The sequence below is a fragment of the Elaeis guineensis genome, chromosome 5, assembly GCF_000442705.2.
Source record: "Elaeis guineensis isolate ETL-2024a chromosome 5, EG11, whole genome shotgun sequence".
Taxonomy (NCBI): domain Eukaryota; kingdom Viridiplantae; phylum Streptophyta; class Magnoliopsida; order Arecales; family Arecaceae; genus Elaeis; species Elaeis guineensis.
The window spans coordinates 25,746,487-25,773,582 of NC_025997.2; the positions used below are offsets into that span (position 1 = coordinate 25,746,487).

Genomic DNA, 27,096 nt, shown 5'->3' on the forward strand with positions numbered 1-27,096 from the left:
AATCATGATGCCTTTTGTGCGAATAACACTTGAGAAATTAGTTTAGCTTGCAATGCACAATTTTTCACCAAGGTGATCCAAAAACATCCCTGATAAATATTGGGTGTCTCCGCTGGTGTGCAGGCACGAATAATGAGGCATGAAGTGATTCTGGCAACCATTAGTTCCATTCCTGGAACGTTCCTTCTTCTCTAGGTTACGTAAATTGCACGCCCTCGCTCTCTCCTGATCTAAAACGACCGAATCGCCGAATCCTTACCGAGATATCGGCTATCATCTCATCTCATCTCTCGCCTCGTCCCTGCCTTTCCGCTTACGTCCACCTGGGGATTTCGTGTCGCTTTCGTTGGATAACGATCAAACAATTCGAAGCCAAAACAAAAACGAAATAGGCTCCAAATACGACGAATTCAGAACAAGAACACGGCGTCGAGAAATCTTTCTCTTTCTTTATATTGCTTCCTCTGTCCTTCGCTTCGAAATATTCTCCAGTTCTCGCCGTGTATTATTGATCTTGGGATCGTATTTTGTAATCTAATTGGTTAAAGGTGGAATCTTGGGGTGGGTTGGATGGTGGGGGGAGGAGATGAAGTTCTGCAAGAGGTACGAGGAGTACATGCAGGGGAGGAGGGAGAAGGAGCTCCCCCGGGTCGGATTGAAGAAGCTCAAGAAGATCTTGAAGCGGTGCCGGAAGGATTGCCAATCACAGAACCAGCACGGAGAGGAGGAAGGAGAAGGCCCGCACGGGGGCAACAGATGCCCTGATCATTGCCCAGGTATTTGATCACCTTTTTGAATGAAAAGGGCGTGATTTTTGCTTTGATTTTCGTTTAGTTTTGTTCGGTTTCGTTTAGATCAATAAAAAAAAAAAAGAAATTGTTTCTGGTTTTGAATGCTGGAGTCGGTGCAATAGATGTTCGAATTGATTTTACGTTGCCTTGTGAAAGAAAAAGGTGCAATTGTTAATTTTGTCCTTTTTTTTGTTCATGTCCTTTTAATTATTATCATCTAATTGTGAATCTGGAAGAAATGCGGGAAGGGGTGGGGAATGGATATCCTGGTTCCTCCTGGATTCTCTTTATCAGATCTACGTTGGGTTCTGTTTTGGTTTTTCATTTTTTTGCCATGGTAATGCCGGTCTTTGTTTGTATTGAAGGAAAAGAAGTTTTTTCAAAAAAAAAAAAAAAAATCAAAGACAATTGCTAAGCTGGGTCCAGGGGAATTCATATTCTACTATCTCTTCGAAACCTATTTTTCTGTTTTGTATTTTTTATATACCTTTTCTATTAGATTTTGCTTTCGGATTACTTATTCATTTTGCTTGGTCTCGTTTATATTGAGTGATATAACCATGATTCTGTTTCAACAATTATTATGATGATATAGTGGAATTTGAAGCGAAGCTTGAATGCATGGAAAGGCGTATTTTGTTTTTAATACATTCCACAAAATTGAAATTAATATATTTTAGTAATATTTCCTTGGAATGTTGTTCTTTAACAGCAATATTTTCAAGATAAATTGGTTCTAATATTTTAGTTTTGTTTCTTTTGGGTCATAGTCATGGATCAGTTTCATGGCATGGTTATTAGCAATCTTGAAGTCATGGGAAGTGCCTTAAACTACTATAAGTAATGTTTCTCGTTTTTCCCTACTCTCAATTCCTGCATGGTAATAAAAAAAGCTTTTATATCTGATGACTAATGCTTAGGAAAGGAAAGATTTTTGTTGACTATGTTTCTGTTTCTCTTGTAAATTTTTATTTTTATTTTTTTATTTTTTTTATGTCGAAGAGATCATGAGAAGCAAAGAAGAGAAAATTGCCAATGAATGATTGTTTCTGATTGGTCTTCCTTTCTTTGTTTGTTATTACATATCAAGTCCATTCTTTTGTTTTCCTTTCCCTCATTCAATAATGAGTTGCTCTGATGGTTCTAAAAATGAAAGTGAATAGTAGAACCAAATGACTATAACGTCTATTATTTCATTGAGTATAGAGAAACACCCAATTATCTTTCTTTTATCTTTTATCTTTTGTTTTATCTTGGCAGAAGCCTATAGTTTCTCCTTACACATCAATAGTGATAGACAATCAGATGTTATATGTTTTTATTTATACTTCTGGGGCCTTGAGATTGGTACAATTGTCATGTTTGTTAGCAAATTCTAACATCTCTAACCTCTATGTTTTTCCTAAACTTTATAATTTGGATGAAGTACCATTGTTATCCCTATCTGCTTGTAAGTTCCCAAACTAAAATTTTATTTGGCCAACATATTATCTGCAGACGATTCTCCATTTTGGCCCATGAACTAGTCTTCTTGTCAGTTTATATGGGTGTTCTACCAACTGAAATTACTTCTCCTCTAGTCTTATAATTCTTGTTCGTAATCTACCAGAAAAGGGAGTTATTTGGTTCATTTTAGCTCCCTATATAATCTCATGGATAATAATGCCATTCCTTTAGTTTAAATTGACTTGTTTTTTTTATTCGTATGTAGTGTGTGATGGCACTTTCTTTCCCTCCCTTCTCAAGGAGATGTCAGCTGTTGTTGGCTGCTTCAATGAACGAGCTCAGAAGTTGCTTGAATTTCATTTAGCTTCAGGATTTAGGAAGTACTTTATGTGGTTTGGAAGCAAGTCTCACCGAAATCATGGAGCTCTGATCCAAGAAGGAAAAGACCTGGTCACATATGCTATTATAAACTCCATTGCAATGAGAAAAATTTTAAAGAAATACGACAAGGTATGCCACTTGATCTCCAGTAACTTGGTTTAGTGGAAATATGCGGTGGTCAATTCCTTTTTTTCTTCCTTTGGTGGAAAATTGATTCTACTCCACGACTTCAAATTTGAAAAGGTTCTCAGTATATGATAGCACTTCTAGTTTGACACCAATATTTGCTTAACATGGACCATTCATGTACAGATTCATTACTCAAAGCAAGGTCAAGCATTCAGATCGCAGGCCCAGAGAATGCATATTGAGATCCTGCAGTCTCCATGGCTATGTGAGCTAATGGCCTTCTACATCAACTTGAGGGAAAGCAAGGCCAACAATAGGGCTGTCATGGGGCTATTTGAAGACTGCTCGCTCTCATTTGATGATGACAAGCCGACACTCTCTTGTGACCTGTTTGATTCTATGAAGGTTGACATTGATTTGACATGTTCCATATGTTTGGTGAGTTCGGGATTCTGCACCATGGATTTTGTTGCCTTATTATTTTTTTGAAACATTTAGATTCTGTACTTGAGACAGAAGCCCAGTCTAAATCATGTCTATCCTTACCAATTTTAGGACCAACAAAAGGAAACATAGTTGCACTATGTCTGGGTTTTGTGATCAATTGTGTGGTATTTTTGATTAAGACTGCAATCTTATCTCTGTTCAGGGTATTGAAGTAATTATAACTTGCTACTTGTCTTGTGTCCTTCTCTAGTGATGCCATGTTACTCTGCTTAGTATATGTTTTTGGGACATGGAGAATTAGAAAATTTGTTTGCTTTCTAAGTTGGTTTCTTTATTATTATTAGACACCTACATGTTCCCAGTCCAACTTCCCCCTATTAAAGTTTATATTGGCATTCTACAGGACACTGTATTTGATCCTGTTTCTCTCAGTTGTGGCCACATATTCTGTTATATGTGTTGCTGTTCTGCTGGATCCGTAACGATAGTGGATGGGCTAAAGTCTGTAAATCCTAAAGCAAAATGTCCTTTATGTCGACAGGTACATTTCTTGCTTAATTTCTTCTATATTTGAATATGTATAATGTCTCATTATATCTGCTTATGGTGTTGTATTAGAGTAGAATTTTTCTTAAATCATTCAGAAAATATAAAAAAACATCTACATGACGGGATGTTATTTTCTTCATTCATAATTCCAGGCAGGAGTATATGCAGGTGCTGTACACTTAGATGAGCTAAACATCTTGCTAAGCAGAAGGTATACTTTTATTAAAAAGCTTCGAATCTGATTTGCTTTAGTTCCAAAGAATCTTTTCTCACTGCATGTCCTCAAACAGCTGCCCTGACTACTGGGAGGAGCGACTTCGGGCTGAAAGAGTTGAGCGTGTTCGCCAGACCAAAGAACACTGGCAATCCCAGTGCCGAGCATTCATGGGGATCTGAAAGTAGGTCGGCTTATTATTTTTTGGCACTGCATGAACTACTCCTTTGCCAGTTTAACTATCACTTCCTATTGCTACTTGTAAATAAATGAGCAATTATGGTCAGTTGGATTATACCTTTATAGCCTTCTGTTGGTTTCAAACTTGGTCTGCTCGGGTTTCATGAAGCATGAAAACTGATTCATGCCATCTTTTTGTAATAAAACGTTCTCTCTACAAAATGGTTGTGTGGTCATCGTTGAGAACGGATGATGTGATTGATGATTCTAGAATGTTTCATTCCTCAAAATCTAGAATTATGAGCTTCCTTGTGTTAGTTACTGGAAGATTCATGTGGAGCACACATTAGACCCCCTCTTTTAGCACACAAGATCTTGTCCAATTCATGTCAAAGTACATAAATGCTGGGGATATAAACAAACTCATCATTTATCAATATCTTCTCATGGCAGCTACAGTTGATATCTTAAACACCCCTTTCTCTATGGTTGGTATGCATGCAAATCAGCTTATGAGACTATTCTTTTACAGAATCACTAGATACAAAAGTGTAAAATTGATTTATATGAAGGTTTATTATTCTAGACATATTAAATACTGACCATGCTTTACACAAATTCATGCAAATATATTTTATATTCCACATAAATGTGGGGGCATTTGTGATAATCTGTTTTTATAACTTCAAGGTGAATTTGGATTCTGCAATCCCAAACTGAATATTGCACAAATCCCAACCTGATTGGTTTGCACCATGCTTTATAGTTGAATACTATTATGAGCTTTTTAGCCCTTGATTTCTTGGCAGCCAGGGATAATAAAACTCATACTGCAATACCTTGTTTCTGTAATTGCAATTGTAAACAATGATCTCGAATGATTGTGTTCTGCTGGCCATGATTAATTAGATTTAAGTGTGCGATGGCTTGGTTTAGTGACTGATGCTCTAAATGCAATGCCTTTGCTTGAATGGCCTGAGTCGCCTGACACTGGTTCTTTATGCACTTAGTGGCTTTGTCAATGGCTATTGAATAGGATGGTCTCTTTTCTTTTGTAAGAACTCTGTTTTTGACGTGAAGCCATATGAAGAATTTAACCTTGAAAAGGTATATGGGCATATTCCAAATTGTTCTGAACCACCTGCGCCTCACTCTGCCACTGCTAAAGCAAGGTTTTTGTTGATTTAGAAGAGAATTTTCTGGATGGTGACAGGCCTCAGCAACAAACATCTGTCGTAGGTCCCTTTCAAAAATTATTTGCTACTGATTGCTAACCAGACACCTTAGCCCTCGGATTTTCCGCCGCTTTAGGGCCTGTATGGGAAATCCAGCAAGATTTTGTTGGATTTCATGTTGGATTCGAAGATTGAGCAGCTCACTTGGACATGGCCTATATCAAGCCAGCATCTTTCCAACCCAAATCTTGCACGTGGATCCTTTTTTAGTTTTCTTCCTACAAATGTTTAATCTTGGACACCATCGACACTTTAGAAGACTGTGAGCTAGGCGGGTAACAGGTCCGATTCCTACAGGATTTTTTTACAGGACCATCCATACAGGCTTTCAAAGTATAGCAGCCACCTATTGCTCTTAAAGTCAACCATTTTGCTATTTCCAATTCTGAATTTGATTCTGAGAGTGAATGTATTCATCACCTTGTCCATACATTCCAGAAGTAGGTTTGCTAGTTGATTCTGGACTTACCTTAGAATCCATGCTAAGAGGCTTTTGTAGCAGAATAGGGAATGAAAGACTTAGCTTACAGTCCATGCTAAGAGGCTTTTGGAGCAGAATAGGGAATGATCCAGTTGCCTCCTTGCTTCTGCGGCACCTTCTGAACTTTCCTGAACTCTTTTCTTCCACCTCCTTGCTTAGAGTGATCATGTGTTCATGTATCCCCTCTTTGCAGTACTGGTTATTATGGAGTTGGCAGTGCTCTGTTGTAAAGACTTGCATGGATGGTGTCTCGGATCTTTATGGTTATATCATTTCATGTTTCCTGTGTGACTGAAAATGAGTGTGAAGTGGTCCGTGCTAGCTCTAGTTTCCATGACACCAGGCCTTTTTCATTGTTTTAAGCCTCTAGTGTTAATATTGTTTCAAGCCTCCTCCAAAATTGTTAAGGTTTTGATTGGAAATTTGGGAGATATTTTCTCAAGAATTTAGATCTGGCTGAGCCTTTTGATTTAAGAACAGTATTACTGGTTCTCCAGGGTAATAAACCAATGTCAAAGGGTTTGTGTGGGCAAGTCCTGTAGGTCTATTCCAAAAATCCTGTCACCTCCTGCCACCCCATCAAGAGCAAGGCTAAAACGTCTCGCAGCGCTGCTGCACGTGAAGACAAATGGCCAACGCTTTAATCGGCAATGAAGAGAGAATCCTGGGTGAAAGAGGACGCTTGGTGGGTGAACTGTGGATGTCCTGAAGTGTCCCGAGCTTTTACATTTTGGCTCCTTGAGTTTCGAATCCAAAGTCGGAAATCTCATTTCATCTAAACATAAAATATGCAAAGGTGTTACCACACCTTAGGCATGATGGTCGTGACCATGTGTAATCAACTAATTTTTTTAATAGAAATGATAAGGCTGGCCTTGAAAAATTTTGGACTTTTTCGATAGAGAAATCATTGATTAGAACAATTCTACCATGTATATCTTTCATCAATCAATAACAAATCACACACCATCTAAGGAAATGAACTTTCTTCTATTCGAAATAGTAAAAATTATCTAATTTTTTTTTAATTTAAAATTTTTAATTAAATTTAAGAAAAATATAATTTTTTTAATAATAGATAATATATTAATTTATTATTAGATGGTGCAAGATACGTGTGGTAGAATCATTCTAACCAATAATTTTTGCTTTCAGAAATAACATGTTATATATTGTGATTTGAATTATATTAACTTATTTTTTGATGGCAGTATAGATGCAAAAAATTATGTATATATAAAATATAAATAAATATTTAGAAATGCTAAAAATCATCTATCAGATCTCCATCGAGATCACGATAGGCTTACGGAATTTGATGATTGCTCGAGCATATTTAGGGCTTGATTTTCACTACTAGCTCCTCATGGACCGCATCGATCCCAAATTACTGGATCAGACAAGTAAACAAAGTCGAAGATCTAAGATGTGATTGGTGGCGGCATTCTCCTTTCATATTATCATTTGAATACAACTATTCTTTTATCATGTCATATTGCAATCATATGGTTGATTCTGTATGCAACCATCTTATTAATTTCATTTTTCAAGCCTTGAACAATTGAATTATATATTTTTCACTTATAATAATATATAAATATAAAATATAAAATTGATCTAAATATAATGTATTATCAATGACACAAGCTTCATCTCTCTACTATTATCGTCATAATGTGCTACTTAATTATTATTTTTTTATTGAGTAAATTATCCTAATGTTATCATTCCCTACTTCAAACGGTGGTTATTTGGATTAGACTTTTTTTTTTTTATTTTTTGAAAAAAGAAAGAGATACTCATAAGGCATTATTCTTGTCTATATGTAAATACTTGAGATGCAACAACTATAACTTTAATCAATAAATTTTATTTTTTAAGGAGAGATGTGACTAGGGTGGCAATTTTTTTTTTAACTAGTAGGATCAATTTTAAGTTATAATTACATCAAATTAATTGCTGCTGTTGTTGTACTCGTGATGTTTGTGTTATATAAATATCTTCGTAGATAAAAATAGTCGATATGATTAATTGCTAATATATGCTTCTTGTCCTATTTAAAATTTTATTCATTTACAAAAATAAGCAAACATGATACATACTATATCACATGTTAACTTATGTCAATTATTTTAATTAAAAATTTTTTTTTTTACCAAATAAAAAAAAATCTTTCAATTATAAATCTAAATATGTATCATGAACAACGAAAAATTGATTATATAATTATTATAATAAAAAAAATCTTATCGTACGAAGTCTATTCAATAAAAATATCAGTACATAAAAAAAAAAAAAATATATATATATATATATAATATATAAATTATTATATTATAAATAATATATAATTATTTTAAATATGAGCATTGTCTCTTTAAAATTTGTGACACGCATGCATCATAATAAACAAAAATTGTTATCGACAGATGCCCCAGTGCTTGACAGAAGGTCTATCTCACGTGAGCCCAACAGGTTAAAGAAGGTTTTCCAAGGCATCGCTACAATTATTATTAAAAATTCAACGAAATTACCAAAAATAGAACAGTGCATCGCTAATGCTTTAAAATTTAAATAATTAATTAATTAAGCTTACCAGAAAGAGAAAGTAAAATATAAAATCCCAACGTTTATCCCAAGGGTATGCATGTCTTTACGCAGCCTTGCATCGCAGGGTGACCATCCAACGTGAAAGAAACAAACTTATTTTTTTTATTTTTTTATTTTTTTCTTCCCCATGAAGAATAATAACCTTGCTTCAGGGCCGGACCGCCCAAACGCAAACAAATACCATCACATCACCATCTCGGGAGGGGAGGGCCGCCCTCCCATCCCGCCTGCTCGTTCCCCGCCATCATTCTCCAATCCAAAAGGGCCGAGATTAGCCTTTCGTTTCACGATTTCCGGCCCCACCTTTCCCTCCCCAATTCCTCCTCCTCCGGTCGAATCCACGAATCTGGTAAGCTGCCGCCTCTCTTCTCTCCCGATTTGCCGATTCCAGTCCCAATCCGATCTTCTTCTCTCCCACATTGCCGTTTATGATCTAGGGTTCCGGGTGGACCCCCTCCGGTTCGCCTCAGTCGAATGTTTCTCCCGATCGCCGACTTCTCCCCTCCCTGTGGGTATCTCTCTCTCTTTCACTGCGTTGGATTCGGATTTGGGGGTTTTGCAAGATCTCATCTTGGTCTCTTTCTGCAGCGGTTTGCATTCCGTAAGGCGTGAAAAAATTGGCGCCCCAACGTAGGTCGCAGCGCCACGCCGGTCGCATGCAGCAGAGCAACGCCGGGGCGGCTCTCTACGACCATCATCCTGGTGTGGGGCCGGGGGATGCCGGAGAGGCAGTCATGGCTCGGTGGCTCCAGTCCGCCGGGCTCCAGCATCTGGCGTCGCCGCTGGCTTCTGCCCCTAATGCCCTTATGCAGGTAGTAGAGAGCATCTCTTTCTTTGCTTCACGGAGCCCAGACTCTTCTTTTGCTTTCAACATATGTTGATTTCTTTCTCCTTGAGACATTGTTTGAGAGAAAAGACAGTTTTTTTACTGGTCGTTGCGCTCAAAATTTATTTGCTTCCTTGCACTTGGTTAGGATATCTGGTCTGCATTATGGAGTTAAAACTATATGATAGCAATAAATTAACATATTTGTCAAATGAGTTTCTTGACATGTTTTGCTATATTGGTCGCTCGCATTCTCGTTGGTGTCTTCTTTGTCGTTTGAATACTTGATTGTTATTAGTAGAGAAGGATAGTGAATTTGACCATTTTTTTTTCCATTTGAAATAATATTTTGAGATTTTGTCATTCTTTGTTCCTTTCTTGCTGGTGAGATTAGATGGCTTAATGTTCGAGTATAAATTATTGAAGTGGGGCTCGTTGATGTGGCTTGTAGGGTTATGGGTCGCAGAGTGCTGAGGAGAAACAGAAGCTTTATAAACTTTTGAGAAGCTTGAACTTCAATGGGGAATTTCGCTCTGAAGCATGCTCTCCAACAACACAAGGTTTAGGGGCACCAGGTGTGATAGATGGCTTTAGTTCACCTGAGCTGCGAGGTGAGATCGGAGCTGGGCTTCTGGATCTTCACGCTGTGGATGATACCGAGCTTCTTTCCGAGGTATGATCGTTGATAAAGGCTGAGAGCTTTATCTTCCAGACATACTCATGACATTTACACATCTTCCCTTTGTCTATGGTAATATTAGTGTTAATACATCACTTTCAGAGAAATGCCAAGGGCTTTATAACTTAATCTCTTTCAAAGAAAATGTTAAGCTTACTACGCCTTAGACTTTCTAGTCCTTTAACTATTATATTGTTGTTGCTTTTCTAATTAGTACAGGACTAGAATCTGGCATATTGCTTTAAACAAACCTTCACTTTGAACATTAAGTTGCTAACTGAAAAGAACATTAGAAAGTAGAATAAAGAAACAATGTGCTTCAAGAAAAGGGAAAACAAGATATTTGAGTAGTATTAGAAATCTACACTATATGAAGAACAGGGTTGTAAACCAGTCAAAAAGTTAATGATTATTGTGCCTAGTTTGATGCCTAATCTGGTTGAGAGGTCTATATAGATGGGCTTGGATGATTATCTTAGGATTGATAAACCCACCAACTTACTTAGAGCACATATGTTCCCAACTTGGTTGCAAATAGTTCGAGCAAGTTCTTTGCCCAATTAATACCACAAAAAGGAAATTCTTAATCTTGTATGAGATGGATATCTTAAGCCCGGGTGAAAATAAGGACAAAGAAACTAAGAAGATTTGGTTGAAGTCTTTATCATCGTCATCCAAGCCTTCCATTATAATTGCTTTTGATATGGATCACATAACTAGGTCAAGAAAGTACTGTGGAAGGATTTATGACATGATATCAACTTGCATCAACACCTTGAGAATGAATGAGATTTTCTTGGTAAAGAAAACTTTAGGCAAGAGACAAGCCTTCAATGAAACTTAGGATGTATCTGGTACCAAAACTAGCCTTACCAGCTGCAGCATAAGCTCAAAGTCGAAGAAAAGTTTCCATCATTGACAATTAATAATTTGTATATGTCAGAGGCTTTATAGACCTTATTTTGTAAACTGATTGTTTATTTGAAAAAGAATGTGAAAATGTTTCAAAATTTCTTATTTTTTAAGCATTTTGAATTAGGGTCCATGATCAGGCATGATCGTACATTTTTTTTTTTTCCTTTTGTACGAGCTTAAATAAGGCATCTTGCATCAAGTAACAATTCATTGTTTATATTTTTGGCTTATTAGCTTCTAATATAACAGTTTAGAGGAATCTGGTTTGGTGGACGATTTGGGGCACAAACACACACTGTCCTACCCATTGAGTGTTGTACAATGAGGAATTGCAAACAGAAAAAAGTTGATGGGAGTGTGAGTTTTTTTGTTTGTTTGAATCTAAGCTGTAATGTTTTGCTTATCTTCTGATAATTTTATGGAGCCTACCTTTTTAAGATTATTGATTGCTGCCCATAAATTATGATATACTTTTATGCATTTTTGGTTGATAAAACAAGAAGGTAAGCTCCTCCATTTTCTTACTGTTTGAGGTAGTGTGGTTTTATGTGTTTATTATCATTGATATTGGTGTGGAACTAGATAGGTGACATTGATATTGGCTGGGGAACTAGATTGGTGCCTTTGGTGGGCCTTCCACTTGTTTTATCCATTTAAGTAAATTTCAGGTGATGCTTATCTGAAGAAGATTTTTCATGCATCATTTTTATGTATGCTAATGGACACACAAAACCCTTTTTCTGTCTAGAATTCCTTTAGCTGCCTTCTGACTTTGATAGCGCCATTTTTCTTTTTTCAATAAAAGATATGGATAGATATAGATATAGATTTATTTGTCGCACACAGTGACTGTGATGTAGTTTCCTTTCTTTCTTGCAGCATGTAATGTCTGAACCATTTGAGCTGCCACAGTTCATGCCTTCTAATGGGCTTGATGATAATTTTGATGCAATGACCCACAAACAACAACAAGGACAAATGGATGGCAACATTGTAGCATCAGCTAGTGAAAAGGAGACGACTACAAAGGAGAACAATGTTGCCAAGATTAAAGTTGTGGTACACTGAGTGCATCTCATGTTGCTTGATAGTATATGTTCCATTTGAATATGTCAGACAACAGAGTATGCTTGTTGATTGCTTCTAACATTAGGCCTTTTTTTCCCTTAAAGCGTGCTCTGTATTGTGCATACATCTGTACCAACTTCGAGGTTGTTTCATGTGCATAGCTTTTAAACTGCAACTTAGCATTGTGTGCTATCTTTTGATAGAAGCAATCTTTTTAAGTTGTGTTGAAAGTAATGCCATTTGTATTCTCAGTGAAAGTTACTTCTTTCTGCAGGATTTGCACATATAATCCATTATTTTCATTTTCACAAGCTTATGTTTATATCTTCCTGTTTCATGGGTTTATGATTAGGAAGAGTGTGGCTATGGCGATCATAGCAGGGGCAATCACACAACTGCTTAATGCTCAGAATCTGGCCCCTGAGGTCTTGTTGGTCTGAGCACATTTTGGACCAGCTGCAGGATTTTCTATACGTATTTCAATTTATGTATATCCAATGGTGGCAAAGATTTTAAGTTTTCAGTGTAGCTGCAAAGATACCCTTGAAATAGGTTTTCTCCTTTTAGCTGGGTCATAACCAGCCCATTTTCCTTAAACACCAGCATACTTCATAGTTCAATTCTTCGTGCGGTGGGCTTTATTCTGGCATTTCAATTGGACAGTTAGCTTGACACTTATTTTTTTTTTTTTTAAGAAAAACGAGTATATATCATTGCTTTCTAATTAAATTGCTCGAATTGTCCTATTACAAGTGCAGCTAGTATTAAGGATTCAGAGGAATGCATACACCAGCCTCATCAGACAAAAATGATTTGATGCATATAATGAAATGCAGGAAGTATTTCAGTTGCCCTCTGAATTTTTGGAGGACAACAGATTAAGCTCAGAGGAATGAAAAGGACAGCTGAAATGTTCTAGACTATGCACCAAAGCAATGGCATGATCAAATTTGTTTCATCTTGCAAAAGTCCTAGTATTTCTTTACATACATTTCAAGATCAGGCTGTGCGCAGTACTTTCAAACCAGTAGGGTGGTGTATATGTCAGCCTATAAATTAACAATGAAATGAAACTGAAAATGATATGTAAAAAGGTGCATCATGATACACGAAAATTCCATTCAAAAAAAAAAAGAAAAGAAAATGATATGTAAGAAGATGCATCATTTGTTCGTAGAGCCTTTCTTTTTGTGTACATATGTCATAGGGCTTTTTATCATTTTCTGTGTCGACTTTTTGTTATCTGATGGGGACAGAATCAAATTCATGCTATCAGGCCAATTTATCATATAAAATTTTAAAGCATATTTTTACTATATACTTCAACGATATTAATGAGGTTAAGGAGAAGCTGGTGCAATGGTGATCATTTTATTCTCCAGCACGCTATATAATTTTCTGGTATCTTTTTTACAAGTCTATGAAGTTTGTAAAGTTTAATGGCTGTCTGTTTATTTGTCTTATAGGTTCGCAAAAGACCTCTGAACAAGAAGGAGATTTCTCGTAAGGAGGACGATATCGTCACTGTAAATGATACTGCATATTTAACTGTCCATGAACCTAAATTAAAGGTTTGATTTGCTTTGCTACAGCTGCAAAACTTTTGATACATTTTCATGCTGTATCTGAGGTCAATATGTATTCTTTTACTTTGTTACTTCAATGAATTTTGCTGTCTATTTATTATCTTTTGTTGCTGTGAATTTGCTCTACTTCATTGAATTTACCATGTATAAAGCGTATAGCTTTTATAGATATTATCAATTCATTATATGAATGAGGCCACCTGAGATTGTTGAAGTATACTTAAGCAAGTTTCCTGGCAAATCTTGTGCAACTATGTCTTGCTATTGTAAATTGCAAAACATGAAACAAAATATCCCTGCAATAACATATTTGTCGCATGGTTATGGATGTCCTTCTCTGTTATTTTGTATTTAGCATATTGATGAATTCCTTTGACCTGGAAGGTGGATTTGACTGCATATGTGGAGAAGCATGATTTTTGTTTCGATGCTGTTCTGGATGAGCATGTCACCAATGATGAGGTAAGTCATCTCTCAGTATGCTATTCCTATGTTGATTTATTGGTCCACTTGTTTTTTCCCAGTAGTTTCTGTGGTTTTTGTGCTGTAAGTAGTAAAATTTTTATTGTGTTTGCATCTTCTATGGTAATATCGATCCTCTCATACTTGATTTGCAGGTATATCGTGTCACTGTGCGGCCAATTATCCCAACCATATTTCGGCGAACAAAAGCCACTTGCTTTGCATATGGTCAAACAGGTGCTTTGACATGTGGGAATTAAATCATCTACATGTATTGACAATTCAAATATGCATTTCCTTAAAATGTTTTCTTTAATTCTAAATATCTGAGATGTTATGGACATCTAATATAGGAATTCGCTATTTGGTTTAAAGAGTTGGAGATACAGCTATGCATATATGGACATGGTGGACCGTGTATCTAAAACATGGAGATATAACTGCAAAAAAGGAAATGAATAGGATGCGCAATGCGACCAGTACAAGTATGGGAATAGTATGTTATGACATATTTACAAAATCATGTGCAAACTTAATGCCACAATGAATCTTACACTTGAGTTTGTTGAGAAGGGAAAAAACTGAAGGAACTCTGAAGCCTAATGGGGGGAAGTAAAAATAGTCTTACATCCCATTTAAATGGAAAGTTTATGAGAAAATAAGCCTTCCGACAGTGAAACTGATCAGCTACTCCAAATCATTATCTGGCCCCTGGTTCAAAATTCATTTCAGAATACAGGTATTCACTGTCAATGATCGACCATATCAGGTTAAGCTTTATTCTGGGTCCATAATTTGGAGTTCACTATAGCATTGAGGAGACATGAAGAGGGCTCGAGTTACCTGCAGGCCTACCCATCTGCCAAATGGTACCATAGCTTAAAAAATTTCTGGCTTTATGCCTCATGCCCTTCTTGCTTTGCATCTGAACAATTAACTTGGTTTCTGGTAAAAGCTTCAAGTTGTCTTTGCGATGCTTGTTTGGAAGCTGGTAAAAGCTTCTCTTGACACTAGTCTGGAGGCTGGTATGCTTTTTCTTGTTGCAGAGTTAAATATCCTATACTGGTCTGCTTATATCAATTTCCATCTTCCAAAGGTGTCTTTCTAATTCTGTTGTCCTAATACTCATGCTGATCTATTTTATATACTGAAACCTTTTATAGTGTTAGATGTAGAGACGTTCTTCACCCATCTGTTTGTACTTTGTAGTAATGTTTGTAAACTCGCTTTTTTTTTTTATATATTATTATTATTATTTTGAATGCACTAAAGGTATACTTTTCACCATGATTTTTAACTTTTGTACTATTAGTGGTTATTGGAACTCAACTATTACTTGTTGAATAACTCTAGCATCTGCTTTAAAATGGTTTTCAGGTAGTGGCAAAACTTACACAATGCAACCTTTACCACTCAGAGCTTCGGAAGATATTGTTCAATTGTTGCACCAACCATGCTACCGCAATCAGAAACTCAGATTGTGGCTTAGTTACTTTGAGATATATGGTGGAAAGCTATTTGATCTTCTTAGTGATAGGAGGTCATTGTCCTCCTGACCTCTAATTCTTATTTTATTTGTACTCTGCATTTGGTATTGATCATGTCTTATCCAGCTACTAGTGATACCTGGAAACAATCAATATATTGATTTTGTTTGTTCCTTAATGTTTCTTCTCAACAGAGTTGTTTGACCATAAAACTTACCTGAGTTTCATAGATGCACTGGTTATTTTTTTTCTCCTTTTGCCCATCAAACTTGTTTCCTAAGATTCAGCAGTTTATTTATCTTGTCACGAAAACACTTTTATTTTCCTTCTCCCTCTTTTGTCCCTCAAAATCCATTCCTTAGCATGTGGTGGTTTATTAATCTGTAAAAGGATACATAAGAAAAACAGGATCACTTTTTCTCTCATTCCAGAAAAGTCTTATTTTTTTTTTTACCTCATGTGGTCTCATAGGATTCATGACCCAACTAATGTGGCTTATAGATATTTTTAATTTATATTTTCAGTCCATATTTTAATGGTAACTCTGATTGGCTGTTGGAGAATTGTATTATTTGAGGCAGAAGATGCCAGGTGTGAGCAAAGAAGATACAAGTCCTTAATTGATAAAAAGATGAGAAAGGGAAATTAATTTGCTAGTTTAGGTAGAAGATAAGGATTGAACCAAAACCTTTCTATACTTGGCGAGGTTAAGGATTCTGAGAAGGAGAAGAGAATAAAAGTGAAGTGACAGGGGAAGAGGTTGTCAAATTCCAAAAGAGCACTCTGTTCCTTTTTGGATTTCAATTCAACGTCTAAAAATTTGAGCTTCTAAAAAACCCATATAGACATTACTTACTATTTTATGCATTCTTCTTGTGATGTTTAGGCAAATTAACAATAGAATAATATTTGTTTGATGCAATGCATTATTTTGTTGTTTTCTTCTCAAAAAGTGCTTAGGTAGATGTTGTATCTATGATTGGCTATATGACAAGGGCAACTTACAGTTTTTTGCTACTTGACAAACTTTATCTTATCATGCTAGATAATACACAATAAGTATAGCAGCTTATGTAGAGATTCAAATCAAACCAAAAGTGTCAAAGTTGCTTGGGAATTAGAAGGCTAAGAGCTTAGATAAAGTCAACAAAATGAAAGACTAGGTAGGTTAAGAGTCATTTGGCAATGCATCCCGGGAAAATTTGTAAATTTATGGATGAATTTTCAGCAATTGGGTAGGTTGAAGGCTCCCATGGGCCATGCTTGGGCTTGTAGTTGCATAACCATATCTGGACAAGAAAATATAGATTTTAATTTGTCTGATTCATATTCATTCCTCTCTTTTTTTTAAGATACAGTGTGTGAAATGGATATAGATTCTGTATGACTTAGGTGGTAAGGATATGAGTATCTCTTCTAGAATTGTCAGTTTGTCATATTTTGTGGTTGTGACTATGTGTGTTGGAGCCTTAGATGTTCCTTATGTTCTCATTGATGAATGGCTTGTTTTTCTTTCTTGGACCCTCTTTAAGATTTTGCTTTTTTTCCTTTTATGCATATTGAGTCTCCTAACCTAGAGGTAAAATTGTTAACATATTATTCTATAGCCTTTGAGTGTCCTTTTTTTCCTTGTGCCTTCCATAAAATAACTCTTGATGGGCTTGGGGAATGTACTTGCAATGTTAGTGTAAGTGAAATAATTGCTGTTTTTGTTGTCTTTGTGTCACACTTCATGTCTATCATTTGTTTCCTCTTCTTGCTATTTACTCATCTTGTCACTGTTAAGTTACTCAAGCTGGTGTTGCAGATGAATTCTAATTAGACACTGCAACATAAGTCACAGTTTCCTATATTTCACTGCTATAGATGAAATTAAGAGGATTCAAGACGTAGCCGCTTGTTATATGAATCCACTGTTTTGTTATTTCTGCCAGTAAACTTCATTCACATGCTCATTTTAAAAATTGTGTGAAATTGAAACTTTTCGATTAATTGTTTGGTTTGGGCGGGGATTTGATTGAAGCAATGTTGTATCAAGGATTGGGCTAATGTGAATATTGGTTCTGGTTGAAACTGTGTATAATACCTATTAGCATTAATCTGGATTTATTCCTTTTTTTCCTTTATATTATTTTGTTAGTGAAGGGAGCTTACTGGTGGCTGATATTGAGCCTTCAGAAGCATTTTTATTTGATTAAACATGGAATTTGCAATAGTTGGCTAGGTTTGGAAAGTATTCATGTGTGGAATTTCAAGAAGTTTAAGGGAAATTAAGCATTCCATTTCTTTCTATGTAATGGTGGTCAAACTATACAAATGGTTCATATTCATGAAAAATCTCCTTTAACCCAAAATCTTGAGAATATTAAACTTTACGAACATTTTCTTTTGAAGATCAATAAATGTCAATCTTTCACTTGTTACTTCCATGTTTTTATGAAAAATAGGAAAAAGGTGGATTTCTTACAGAAATGCATGCCAATTATAGATTGTTGCCCGGGGTGTAATATTTTTTCTAAGCATAAAAAGGTAAGCTGGGCTCAAAATTTCATGTGGTGGCTCAAGCCTAGCTTGAGCTTAGCTCACTTGTCTAATTAGGTTTGCTGGAAGGGGAAAAAGGATAGCTGTAGTCAATTCTAAGAAACCCCCACCATTATCAACTTTGACTACAAGATGTATGGTGTGGAGCCTCTCACAGATATAGAGATGATGGCACCGTCTCACCTCTAGTCATTGCCATCAGTATCCGTTCGAGCGCCATTGTTGTAATTGGGGAATAAGGGAAAGTTGGGGAAATTTGAAGCATCTTTGAGGGCTTGAGTGATCAGGACTGTAAAGGAGCTTTTAGGGATTTGCAGGGAAGATGAGGAGGGTGGCGGGAGAACCAGAGGAAGGAGGTGGGATTTGGCATCTAGGGACTAGAAAAGGAGAGGGTGGGAAGAAATGGGAGAGGAGAGGAGCATTAATGGCATCATTTCAAATCAAGAAAGTGAGTGTCCTAGGGTATGTGTGCGGGAAAGAAGCCCTAGTTCTTTTAAGCTTACTGGGAAACAACCATCAACCGAACAAGTATTGCAGCCGTTATATGAAGATTTAATGGTTAACATATAGGCTTCACAACATAGAACTTATTAATATTTTATTAAAAAATTATAAAAAAATAATATATATTTTAAATATAATTATTCATGTATTTTTTCTGTATTTTGAGCTAAACCAAGCTGACTATGAGTTAGGTAGACAAAGCTCATTTTGCTCATCTAAAGAATCCAGCTTATGTTTGGCTTGTTTGCTAGTTGGGTGAACCAAGATTGAGCTGAATTTTGAGCTGACATGAGCTGTTGATAGCATAATTGTTTCACTACATAAAATAGACAAATTTAGGTGACAATCTGCTTTAACTATGTATAAAGCAACCAAACATGTAGGATTTCTTAGATTTTAGCATGAACACTTATAAGCATTTTGGTTCTGCTACTGATTTGGTGATCTTTTTGAAATCCATTCTTGTTTCTTGATACGTTGATGATTCGTTATTTGCAAGAATGAAAATTAGTTCTATGCTTAAATAATTTGGTTGCTATGGTTATTTTTGTTGCTAGTGATAGTCATTAACTACATTCTTTTGCTATTTTCATATTTTATGCCTGAACTGAAATCTTGGACTTCATACTATGACCACTCAAAATTTCTGCCTTTGACTATTGCTAAATAATTATATTAATCTAACCTTCTAATGGTTATATATTGTTTTTCTCTTTTATTGATTCATTGATTTTTTTTTTGTTGCTTTGAAAATAGTTTTAATGTTTTTTATGTAGCTTTGGACAAGAACCATTGAACTATGAAGACCCATAGGCATGCGTTTAGTCCCACATTGCTTGCGCACTGGGTAGATCTGGCCATGGAACCCAAATAATACTTTCTGGCAGGCCTTTTGGATGAGATTCTGGTTGTTACTTGAACTACAGCCAAAACTGTCAAAACAAGCAAAACTACAGTACTAAAAAAATCCTGCTTCCTTGTTTCTGAAATAGTATTTGAAAATTTTAAAAAAATTTGGAAAAAGTTTTATATTGCCCAATAGTTTTGGACCATAAGAACTGAAACTGCAGCTAACTGTCAAAACTGCTAAAACTTGCAAGGCATGTAGAGGTACCTATTACGAATAGTCTACTGTTCCTAATCCATGTACTTGACTTTGGATCCCAGTCACAATGTATTCCTCTCATCTGAAACATGAGTCTGAAGTTGAATCTGTTTCCTTTGTTTGCATGTGGGAGGAAAAGGATTCACAAATAACCGTCCCTCATCCCTTAGATTGAAAAAGCTAACTAAATGATATTTTGCCTATAAGGCTACAACATCTATATTTCCTCCAAAAGGGTCCAATCCATGCCCGCCGCAGCCCCCACCCCGACTCCCCCAATCTCACGCATGCTCATGCAATGAGCATATTTGCTTTCTGTTTTCGCTTTATGTAAGATTTGCTGCAAGTCATTTAAATTATCAATATTCACTGGTCTTCTAATTGAACAAACTGGCTGCTACTTTTATAGAACCTTGCAGATTAAGTGGCATAGCCATGAAAGAAAACATAATGCTAATGATATGTTGATATGCTAGGTGGACTATCAATGACATGACATGAAGTATATGCTGAACTTGCCAAATTTTTAAGTGATTCTGCAAAACTGGAAAGGTTGTTGAAGAAACAATCATATTACCTGCATCAATAGTTGAAATAAAATTTCTTTTGCTCATTATTATGTTCAACTTGATGTTAGAAAATTGCTTTTTCCTTGCTACATACAAATGAAGTTCTTTGAATACATATGTAGTTTGTGATATTGTATAGTCTGTTGGCTAGTTCATAAGCTCCCTCCTATTGGTTTTTCCCCCATTCAATTTTGGCTTTTCTACATATAGAATCATAATGTTTATATTTAAAGTAAGTTCTTATGCTGATGCTTTTTATCAGGAAACTATGCATGAGAGAAGATGGGCGGCAACAAGTTTGTATTGTTGGATTAGAGGAATTTGAGGTTTCAGATGTGCAGATTGTTAAAGAATTCATTGAAAAAGGGAATGCGGCAAGAAGTACAGGCTCCACCGGAGCCAATGAAGAGTCATCTAGATCTCATGCTATTTTACAACTTGCCATTAAGAAGCACATTGAGGTAAATGACACCAAAAGGAACAATAATGGCAGTAAGTCTAAGGGCGGCAAGCTTATTGGGAAGATATCGTTTATAGATCTTGCTGGAAGTGAGCGTGGGGCTGATACTACTGACAATGACCGCCAGACCAGGTCTGTATTTATTCAAAAGTTTTGCTTTTAGTATTTTTGTTCATTACTATGTGACTTGTCTATTAAGGGGAGACTCTTTGGTTCTCTCTGAATTCTTTATCTGTTTGTTTTCCTTACTTCAGGATTGAGGGTGCAGAAATAAACAAGAGTCTTTTGGCCCTAAAAGAATGCATCCGTGCACTAGACAATGATCAAATTCATATCCCGTTTCGTGGCAGCAAACTAACAGAGGTGCTTCGTGACTCCTTTGTTGGAAATTCCAGGACTGTTATGATTTCCTGCATTTCCCCAAATTCAGGTTCTTGTGAACACACACTAAATACTTTGAGATATGCTGATAGGTAAGGTTAGCTTCATTTTTCAAATGGAAAGCAAGTCAAAAACTGAGAAATGTGGGTTTTGTTGTGTCTAAGTTCTAATAAATGGTAGTTGTTAACTAAACAGGGTCAAAAGTCTATCCAAGAGTGGCAATTCCAGAAGGGACCAGGCTGCAAGCTCACAAGTACCATCCAGCAAGGAATCATCTTCAGCATTGGCAAATCCTATATCTGTTAAACCAGAGGATACCTATGAATATGAGCAAAATCAAGAGATGATGGCAGCAGAAATGTCTGAGACCGAGAGATGCTCGTCTGGTTTGATGTTGCATTATCCATTTAATGGAAGGGAAGAAAGTAGGGCTACATCCAGTTTACCGGAGAGGGGTCAGGTTAACATAAAAAATAGTTATATCAGTACTTCTAGTCATAGATTATATTCTTCTTCTCAGAACTCATTTAGTACTCAGGATGAAGAAAGTGTACCAAAGGTTCCACTTCCCCGTAGAAAAACATGTAGGGAAGAAAAATATGAGAAACAAAATAATTGGCCCAGAAAAGACAGTGGGCCTGACTTGCCTGTCAAAAACTATCAACGACAGCAGATGTATGATTCTGGTGCTAATGCTGCACCAAAGCAATATGAGCAGGAAATTTCTTGTCAGGGTGGGGAAATCAATGCAATACTTGAGGTACACTTACCTCTGCCAGTGTATATGAATTTAAAATTTTTGCATGTTTAAATTTCAAAGTCATGGAAGTTATTTTATTCTTCTGTTTGATTTAGACTCTCTAACTTTCTTTGTCTTGTATAGGAAGAAGACGCTCTAATATCAGCTCATAGAAAAGAAATTGAAAATACGATGGAGATTGTGCGTGAAGTGAGTTTACCTTCTAGCCTTTTGTTAGTTTCTTACATCTTTGTCAGGTAAAAATCTTTTATATTAGTTGTGTGTATATCTAATATTTTTCAAACTCAGATCATTCTTTACTCCTTACTTGAGAAGCTTATGTTTGCCAAACCATTTTGCTTGAATGCAACCATGATTTTCATGGCTGTGCTCGTCTGTGGAATATGTCATGTTACTTATTCCAAGATTTTCAATTTTGTCTAAATATAATTTCATTTTATCTTGAGAATTTTGAAAAATTTTCTAGCTTCAAAATTTTGGGCTTTTGAGGTTGTTCTTTACATGTCTTATTATTAATGGCACATGTATAATAATGAGAATCTAGAAAGGAGTGTTTTTTATCCATTTTTTTAAATCTCATAAAATTATGAGAAGCCACTTTTGATATCAGCCTACAGTATCACAAATCGGACATAACGCATGATGGCTTCTTTCAAATGCTCTCTCTTGTCTTGAAATGTATTGGGGTGTGATGTAGCTTAGAATTAGTTGTTTCTTATTATTTTATTTTTTGTGCACCCATTGGTATTTTCCAGCTTTAGCTAGTTATCTATTCTAATTTTATATGTTTTCAGCATTCTTATGCAATTTGTGGTGCATTAGTTAGATGCCATTTTGGTTAGCACTTTTTTCCTGTTTGATATATGGTGCACAGGAATCAAAGGTCTAGATTTAATGAGAAAATGATTTTAGGGCATAGATTGATTAGTGAAGACAATTGAGGAGATTGAACGATCAATCCCACTCCTAATCTTCTTCAATTTTGGTTGTTGCCCCTTAAATTTGCCCCACCCTTCATCTACATGGATGGGTGGAAGGCTCTTCCATCTTTCCTATTAGTTGGAGCCCATTGACTTGTATTATGCCAAACACTTTAAATACTACCATTGTTATTCTGGTTTGGTGGGTAATATGTCATGCTCTAGATGGTAATTGGAAAAAAGTCGGAGACTTGCTGTGTCGACTGCTTTTGCACGTAGAATAGTAGATGCAACTGATAGGGTATTAGGGTTGGTTGGGTAGATTGGTTTGGATAAGTGTCTGAGCCTACCTTCTGCATCATCTTTGCTTGACTAGGGAAATGAAATTGACTTATGTTACAGCTTTTCCCACTGGGAAAGAGAGAAGATAGAACAACGGTAGATTAGGAGCAGCACCCCATTCCATTGTGATATGTTTATGGTTGCTAGTTGAATCAATTATCTAATGAACAAAGCTACCACAATCAAGGTTTCAAATACTTTTGGAACAAGATTGTACAAATTGTATTGTACCATGGCAGGTTTCTGGCACTGGTACATGGTGTGTCAGTATGGGTTGCAGTCTGGTTCCCTGCATCAGTTTGCCTGTACCATACTGTCCCAGTGAAAAACAAGTACGAGGTCCAGTACTGGCATTTGAAACCTTGATTATAGTTCTACCATGTTCAAAGCTGTGAATAATGATCATTTCATCATGCATAATTTTTGCTAGTCCATATGTTTGGCAAAGTTGATCAGCTTGGTGCTTGGTTTTCTATTGGATCCAAGTCCCTGGTTTCGCAGGTGTTTGCTAATGATTTTTCGTACATGTTTATGATTGGCAAGTTTTCTTTAATAAGTCATATATTCAGAATAAGGGGGCTACCACAGACAAGACCTGATAATGATTGCTACAGTTATATGTATGTGTGTGTGTGTGTGCACGCGCGCATGCTACTTAACTCAATCTGATTTGCATTTTATCAGGAGATGAATTTGTTGGCGGCAGTACACCAACCAGGCAACCCCATTGACAACTATGTTACCCAGTTAAGCTTCATGCTTTCGCGAAAGGCTGCTGGTCTGATGAGCCTTCAGGCCCGGTTGGCAAGATTTCAACAACGCCTAAAAGAACAGGAGATCCTCAGCCGTAAGAAGGTCCTGCAGTAGTCTCTCTTTAGATGTAATTGTTGCCGTTGGCCAGTTGTGCCTGTCCCTGGCTTGTAATCCTTTTATTCTCAATGTGTCAACATAAAATATTATCTGTGTTTAGGAAATCATTTGTAAACGGTCTTCATCCTGCTTGAATAGGTGAGTTAATGGTTGGACTGTGGAGGGAAGCCTTAATCTTATTTCACATCTCCAGCTCAGTGCTGCTCAATTTGTCATGCAAGACCTGATTGGGTGTGTGGGAGGGTGGCATGAATGAATGCAGGAAGAGTTGTCTCCTGTTGTCCTTTTTTTTTTTTTTTTGGGTAAGATCTCCTGTTGTACTTTTGCTATAACAATTTCCTCCTTAAACAGAAAGGCCCATTGGGGCTTGAGATTCTAACATGTTGTTCTCTTTCTCAAATTCAATCTCAAAAAGTCCTTTTTTTCTTACAAATACATATAAAACTGGATTTTTGATTATTAGAACGAAATAGTTTGTTATTTAATTACTTGCTGATTTAATCAATAGGTATCTATTAAATAGTGATCATGCTTTAATTTTTCTGTTATTATATAGAAGCTATTTGGATGAGCACTTCGTTTGCTTTATTTTTTTTTAGCATAAATTTTGATAACAATCAATCAAATCAGTCGTATCATAATAACTAAAAAGTTTTTTTAGACAAAAAAAAAAAAACATTTTGGGATTGTGCTGGATAAACCTTACGTGCCAAACTAAATTCAAACCCAACACAATATCATGAAACAAATCAGCCTTTTACTGTACTCAAGGCCAGGTAGAAACCGAATAAGGCTTACCACAATCATTAAACAAATCAGCCTTTTACTGTTCTAAGGCCAGGTACCGAATTAGGCTTACCACAATCCATCTTGTATCAATAGGATTTTAGAAAATTAAGCTAACCGAATTATCAGTCACCCTAATCTGACTTCATTTTTGCCCTTCAATCTCTATTTACCCTCATATTACAAGCCCAAACTAGTTCTCTAAGTTGACTAAATCAGACACTTGGTGGAGACAGAGATATTAGGTCATGAGAAGTATAAATTTTATATACAATTTCCATGTGCCAGCCTCACACTTCTAACATTTTCTTCTACTTGGTTATAGCAACATTATGTCAATTATTATTACACTCATTTGTAGCCATTCCACCCAAACAGCCATGAACATTTTAAACATCATTTTCCTCATGCACTCTTTTACTCATGGTTAGAAGTTTTAATCTTGGCTGCTAGTTATAAACATAACAAGCACTCACAGTCTCATCTCCATCCCCCCTTTTAAACAAATAAATTGTAGTCATACACTCTTTTAATTGTCCTAATCACTATGGTCATCTCTTCGCTCTTCTAATTTCACCTTTTGGATGAGTTTAAATAACCCTTAGCAAGTTGCACATACCCTTAATCTAATAAGACAATATCCTAGATGACATCCTAACACTCTCCACCTAATCAATTTTCATGCCAATTATGACTAACTCAAGCTGTTTTTCTCAATAAAAAAACTCATGTTGCTTTTGTATGCTCTCCATGGCCCACCAATTTATATAGAGAAGACTCAGCTTAAAGGGCATCTTAGTCCTAGTATTAGAGTTTCCTCTCTTCAATCTCATAGTATGATCTTTTTTTCTAAAAATCTTAGAATTCTTTGCCTACCACCATGAAAATCCACTTCAACCTTAAGATCAGAATTTAGTGCCTATGGATACTTAGCTTTGTTATTACTCCTACTTTTTAATGTAAGTGCGAGGATCACTATCTTATCTAACAAGAGGGAAGCGAGCATCAAGATAAAAAATAACGTTCACTTGATTAGAGCTTGAAGAGATGCCTCTCTAGTTTTAGGAGTTGAGCTGTCTTCCAAGCTTAACGCCATTTTTTTTAATATTGACAATCAAAAAAAAGGAGGGCTTTTACATCCCTTCGCTCCCTCTCCTACCTTCTCGTCTCTTTTCTTGTTTATCTTTTATTTATTTATTTATTTTTATTTGACTTGCTTGGTTATAATGCTAACTTATTAATCTAATTTATTACTCTCTCTTTTTTTAAAAAAAATTCTTTAACTTTGCTAATTTACCTATCTTGCTAATTTACATGTTATATATGTAAGAATTTTCCACAAATTGGTGATCGAATGCATACAATTTTTCCCATTTTCCAACTCAATCCTATTCATTTGTTAACTTCTCTTTACTCGCTTCCTACATGTTCTTTAGGCTTTAGCTATCACACTCTTAATATCTCTCAAAGATATAATTTACCTTTTGGGAGCTTATGATTTTGAGGCCCCGGCTTTTTCTTTTTTTCAGAAAAAAGGGAGGCAAAGTTGCCTGAATTTTTTCAAAAGGAACTACAAGAGTGAAAAAAAAAAAAAAGCAAGAAAAGGAGCAAAGAAGAGGAGGAAGCACAACAGGTCACCAAGCTAGAAGTCTTATTTAACCTAATAACTTCTTTTGATTACCCAAATTAAACTGGTCTCACAACGTGATGCTTATTCGAAGTATTTGATTCTAAGATGAAGTTTTATTTAAGAAAATTCTAGCAGTTCTTTCTTTCCGATAACACCATAGGATAGCTACCATAAATTAATTGAATGCCCGACATACCCTTTCGGGGATGAGAGGGGAACTTCATTCCACTTGGAAAGAGGTAAGGGATCTTTGGATGGTGCCGTTTGTCAATCTTGTAAAGGACCTCAGCTTAAATGGATTTGATAAAATTACGATCGTAGAACGAGGTGACCATTGGATTCCATAGGGCAGAGCTCCCGTGGAGCCTATACCTTTTGCTGCAATCCCTTTACCATGAATTCTTTGACAATCTGCACCTCTGAAACCACAAATTCCTGTAACATACTACAGGTATATGCCACAAAGGTCTCTACAGTAGGAGATCCGATGAAGACCACCAAATCTGGACACCAAAATCCTCCAATCACTGTGTCCAAGAACGACATCCCATAAAACGGGAATAAAAAGAAAAAACAAAAACAAAAACTCAGGTCATAAAAATCATTCAGCACCCCATTCTTGCTTCGTCAGCAGACACCTTTCTCAATGTACCCTTGGACTCCAACTAATACTACCACTTCATTAAATTTTCTTTCCTAACTATTATTAAGAAAAGTTAAGGAGCTGAGACATGCCAAGGAA

General features: G+C 36.1%; 2 protein-coding genes across 8 annotated transcripts; both read left to right on the forward strand.

The window, feature by feature from the left end:
• Positions 1 to 451: 451 nt before the first annotated feature.
• Positions 452 to 4,383, forward strand: LOC105045206 (probable E3 ubiquitin-protein ligase BAH1-like 1). Its single transcript, XM_010923384.4, has 6 exons — positions 452 to 776; positions 2,503 to 2,747; positions 2,931 to 3,185; positions 3,598 to 3,735; positions 3,896 to 3,954; positions 4,034 to 4,383. Exons 1-6 carry the CDS (start codon positions 587 to 589, stop codon positions 4,137 to 4,139), a joined length of 993 nt encoding a protein of 330 aa, XP_010921686.1. The 5' UTR covers positions 452 to 586; the 3' UTR covers positions 4,140 to 4,383.
• Positions 4,384 to 8,618: 4,235 nt separating this feature from the next.
• LOC105045207 (kinesin-like protein KIN-13A) lies at positions 8,619 to 24,317 on the forward strand. 7 transcript variants are annotated; one of them, XM_019850832.3, is made up of 14 exons: positions 8,620 to 8,812; positions 8,901 to 8,975; positions 9,052 to 9,275; positions 9,741 to 9,962; positions 11,763 to 11,942; positions 13,418 to 13,522; positions 13,922 to 13,999; positions 14,155 to 14,236; positions 15,377 to 15,539; positions 20,468 to 20,797; positions 20,920 to 21,138; positions 21,242 to 21,806; positions 21,930 to 21,995; positions 23,753 to 24,317. In XM_019850832.3, the coding sequence occupies exons 3-14, from the start codon at positions 9,120 to 9,122 to the stop codon at positions 23,933 to 23,935; spliced, it is 2,349 nt and encodes a 782-aa protein (XP_019706391.1). In that variant the 5' UTR covers positions 8,620 to 8,812; positions 8,901 to 8,975; positions 9,052 to 9,119; the 3' UTR covers positions 23,936 to 24,317. The 7 variants fall into 7 exon arrangements, with proteins under 7 accessions (XP_029120448.1, XP_019706391.1, XP_010921689.1 ...); XM_010923387.4 differs by having other exon boundaries at positions 8,901 to 8,971; XM_029264615.2 differs by having other exon boundaries at positions 8,619 to 8,971; positions 21,930 to 22,042.
• The last annotated feature ends 2,779 nt before the right edge of the window (positions 24,318 to 27,096 follow it).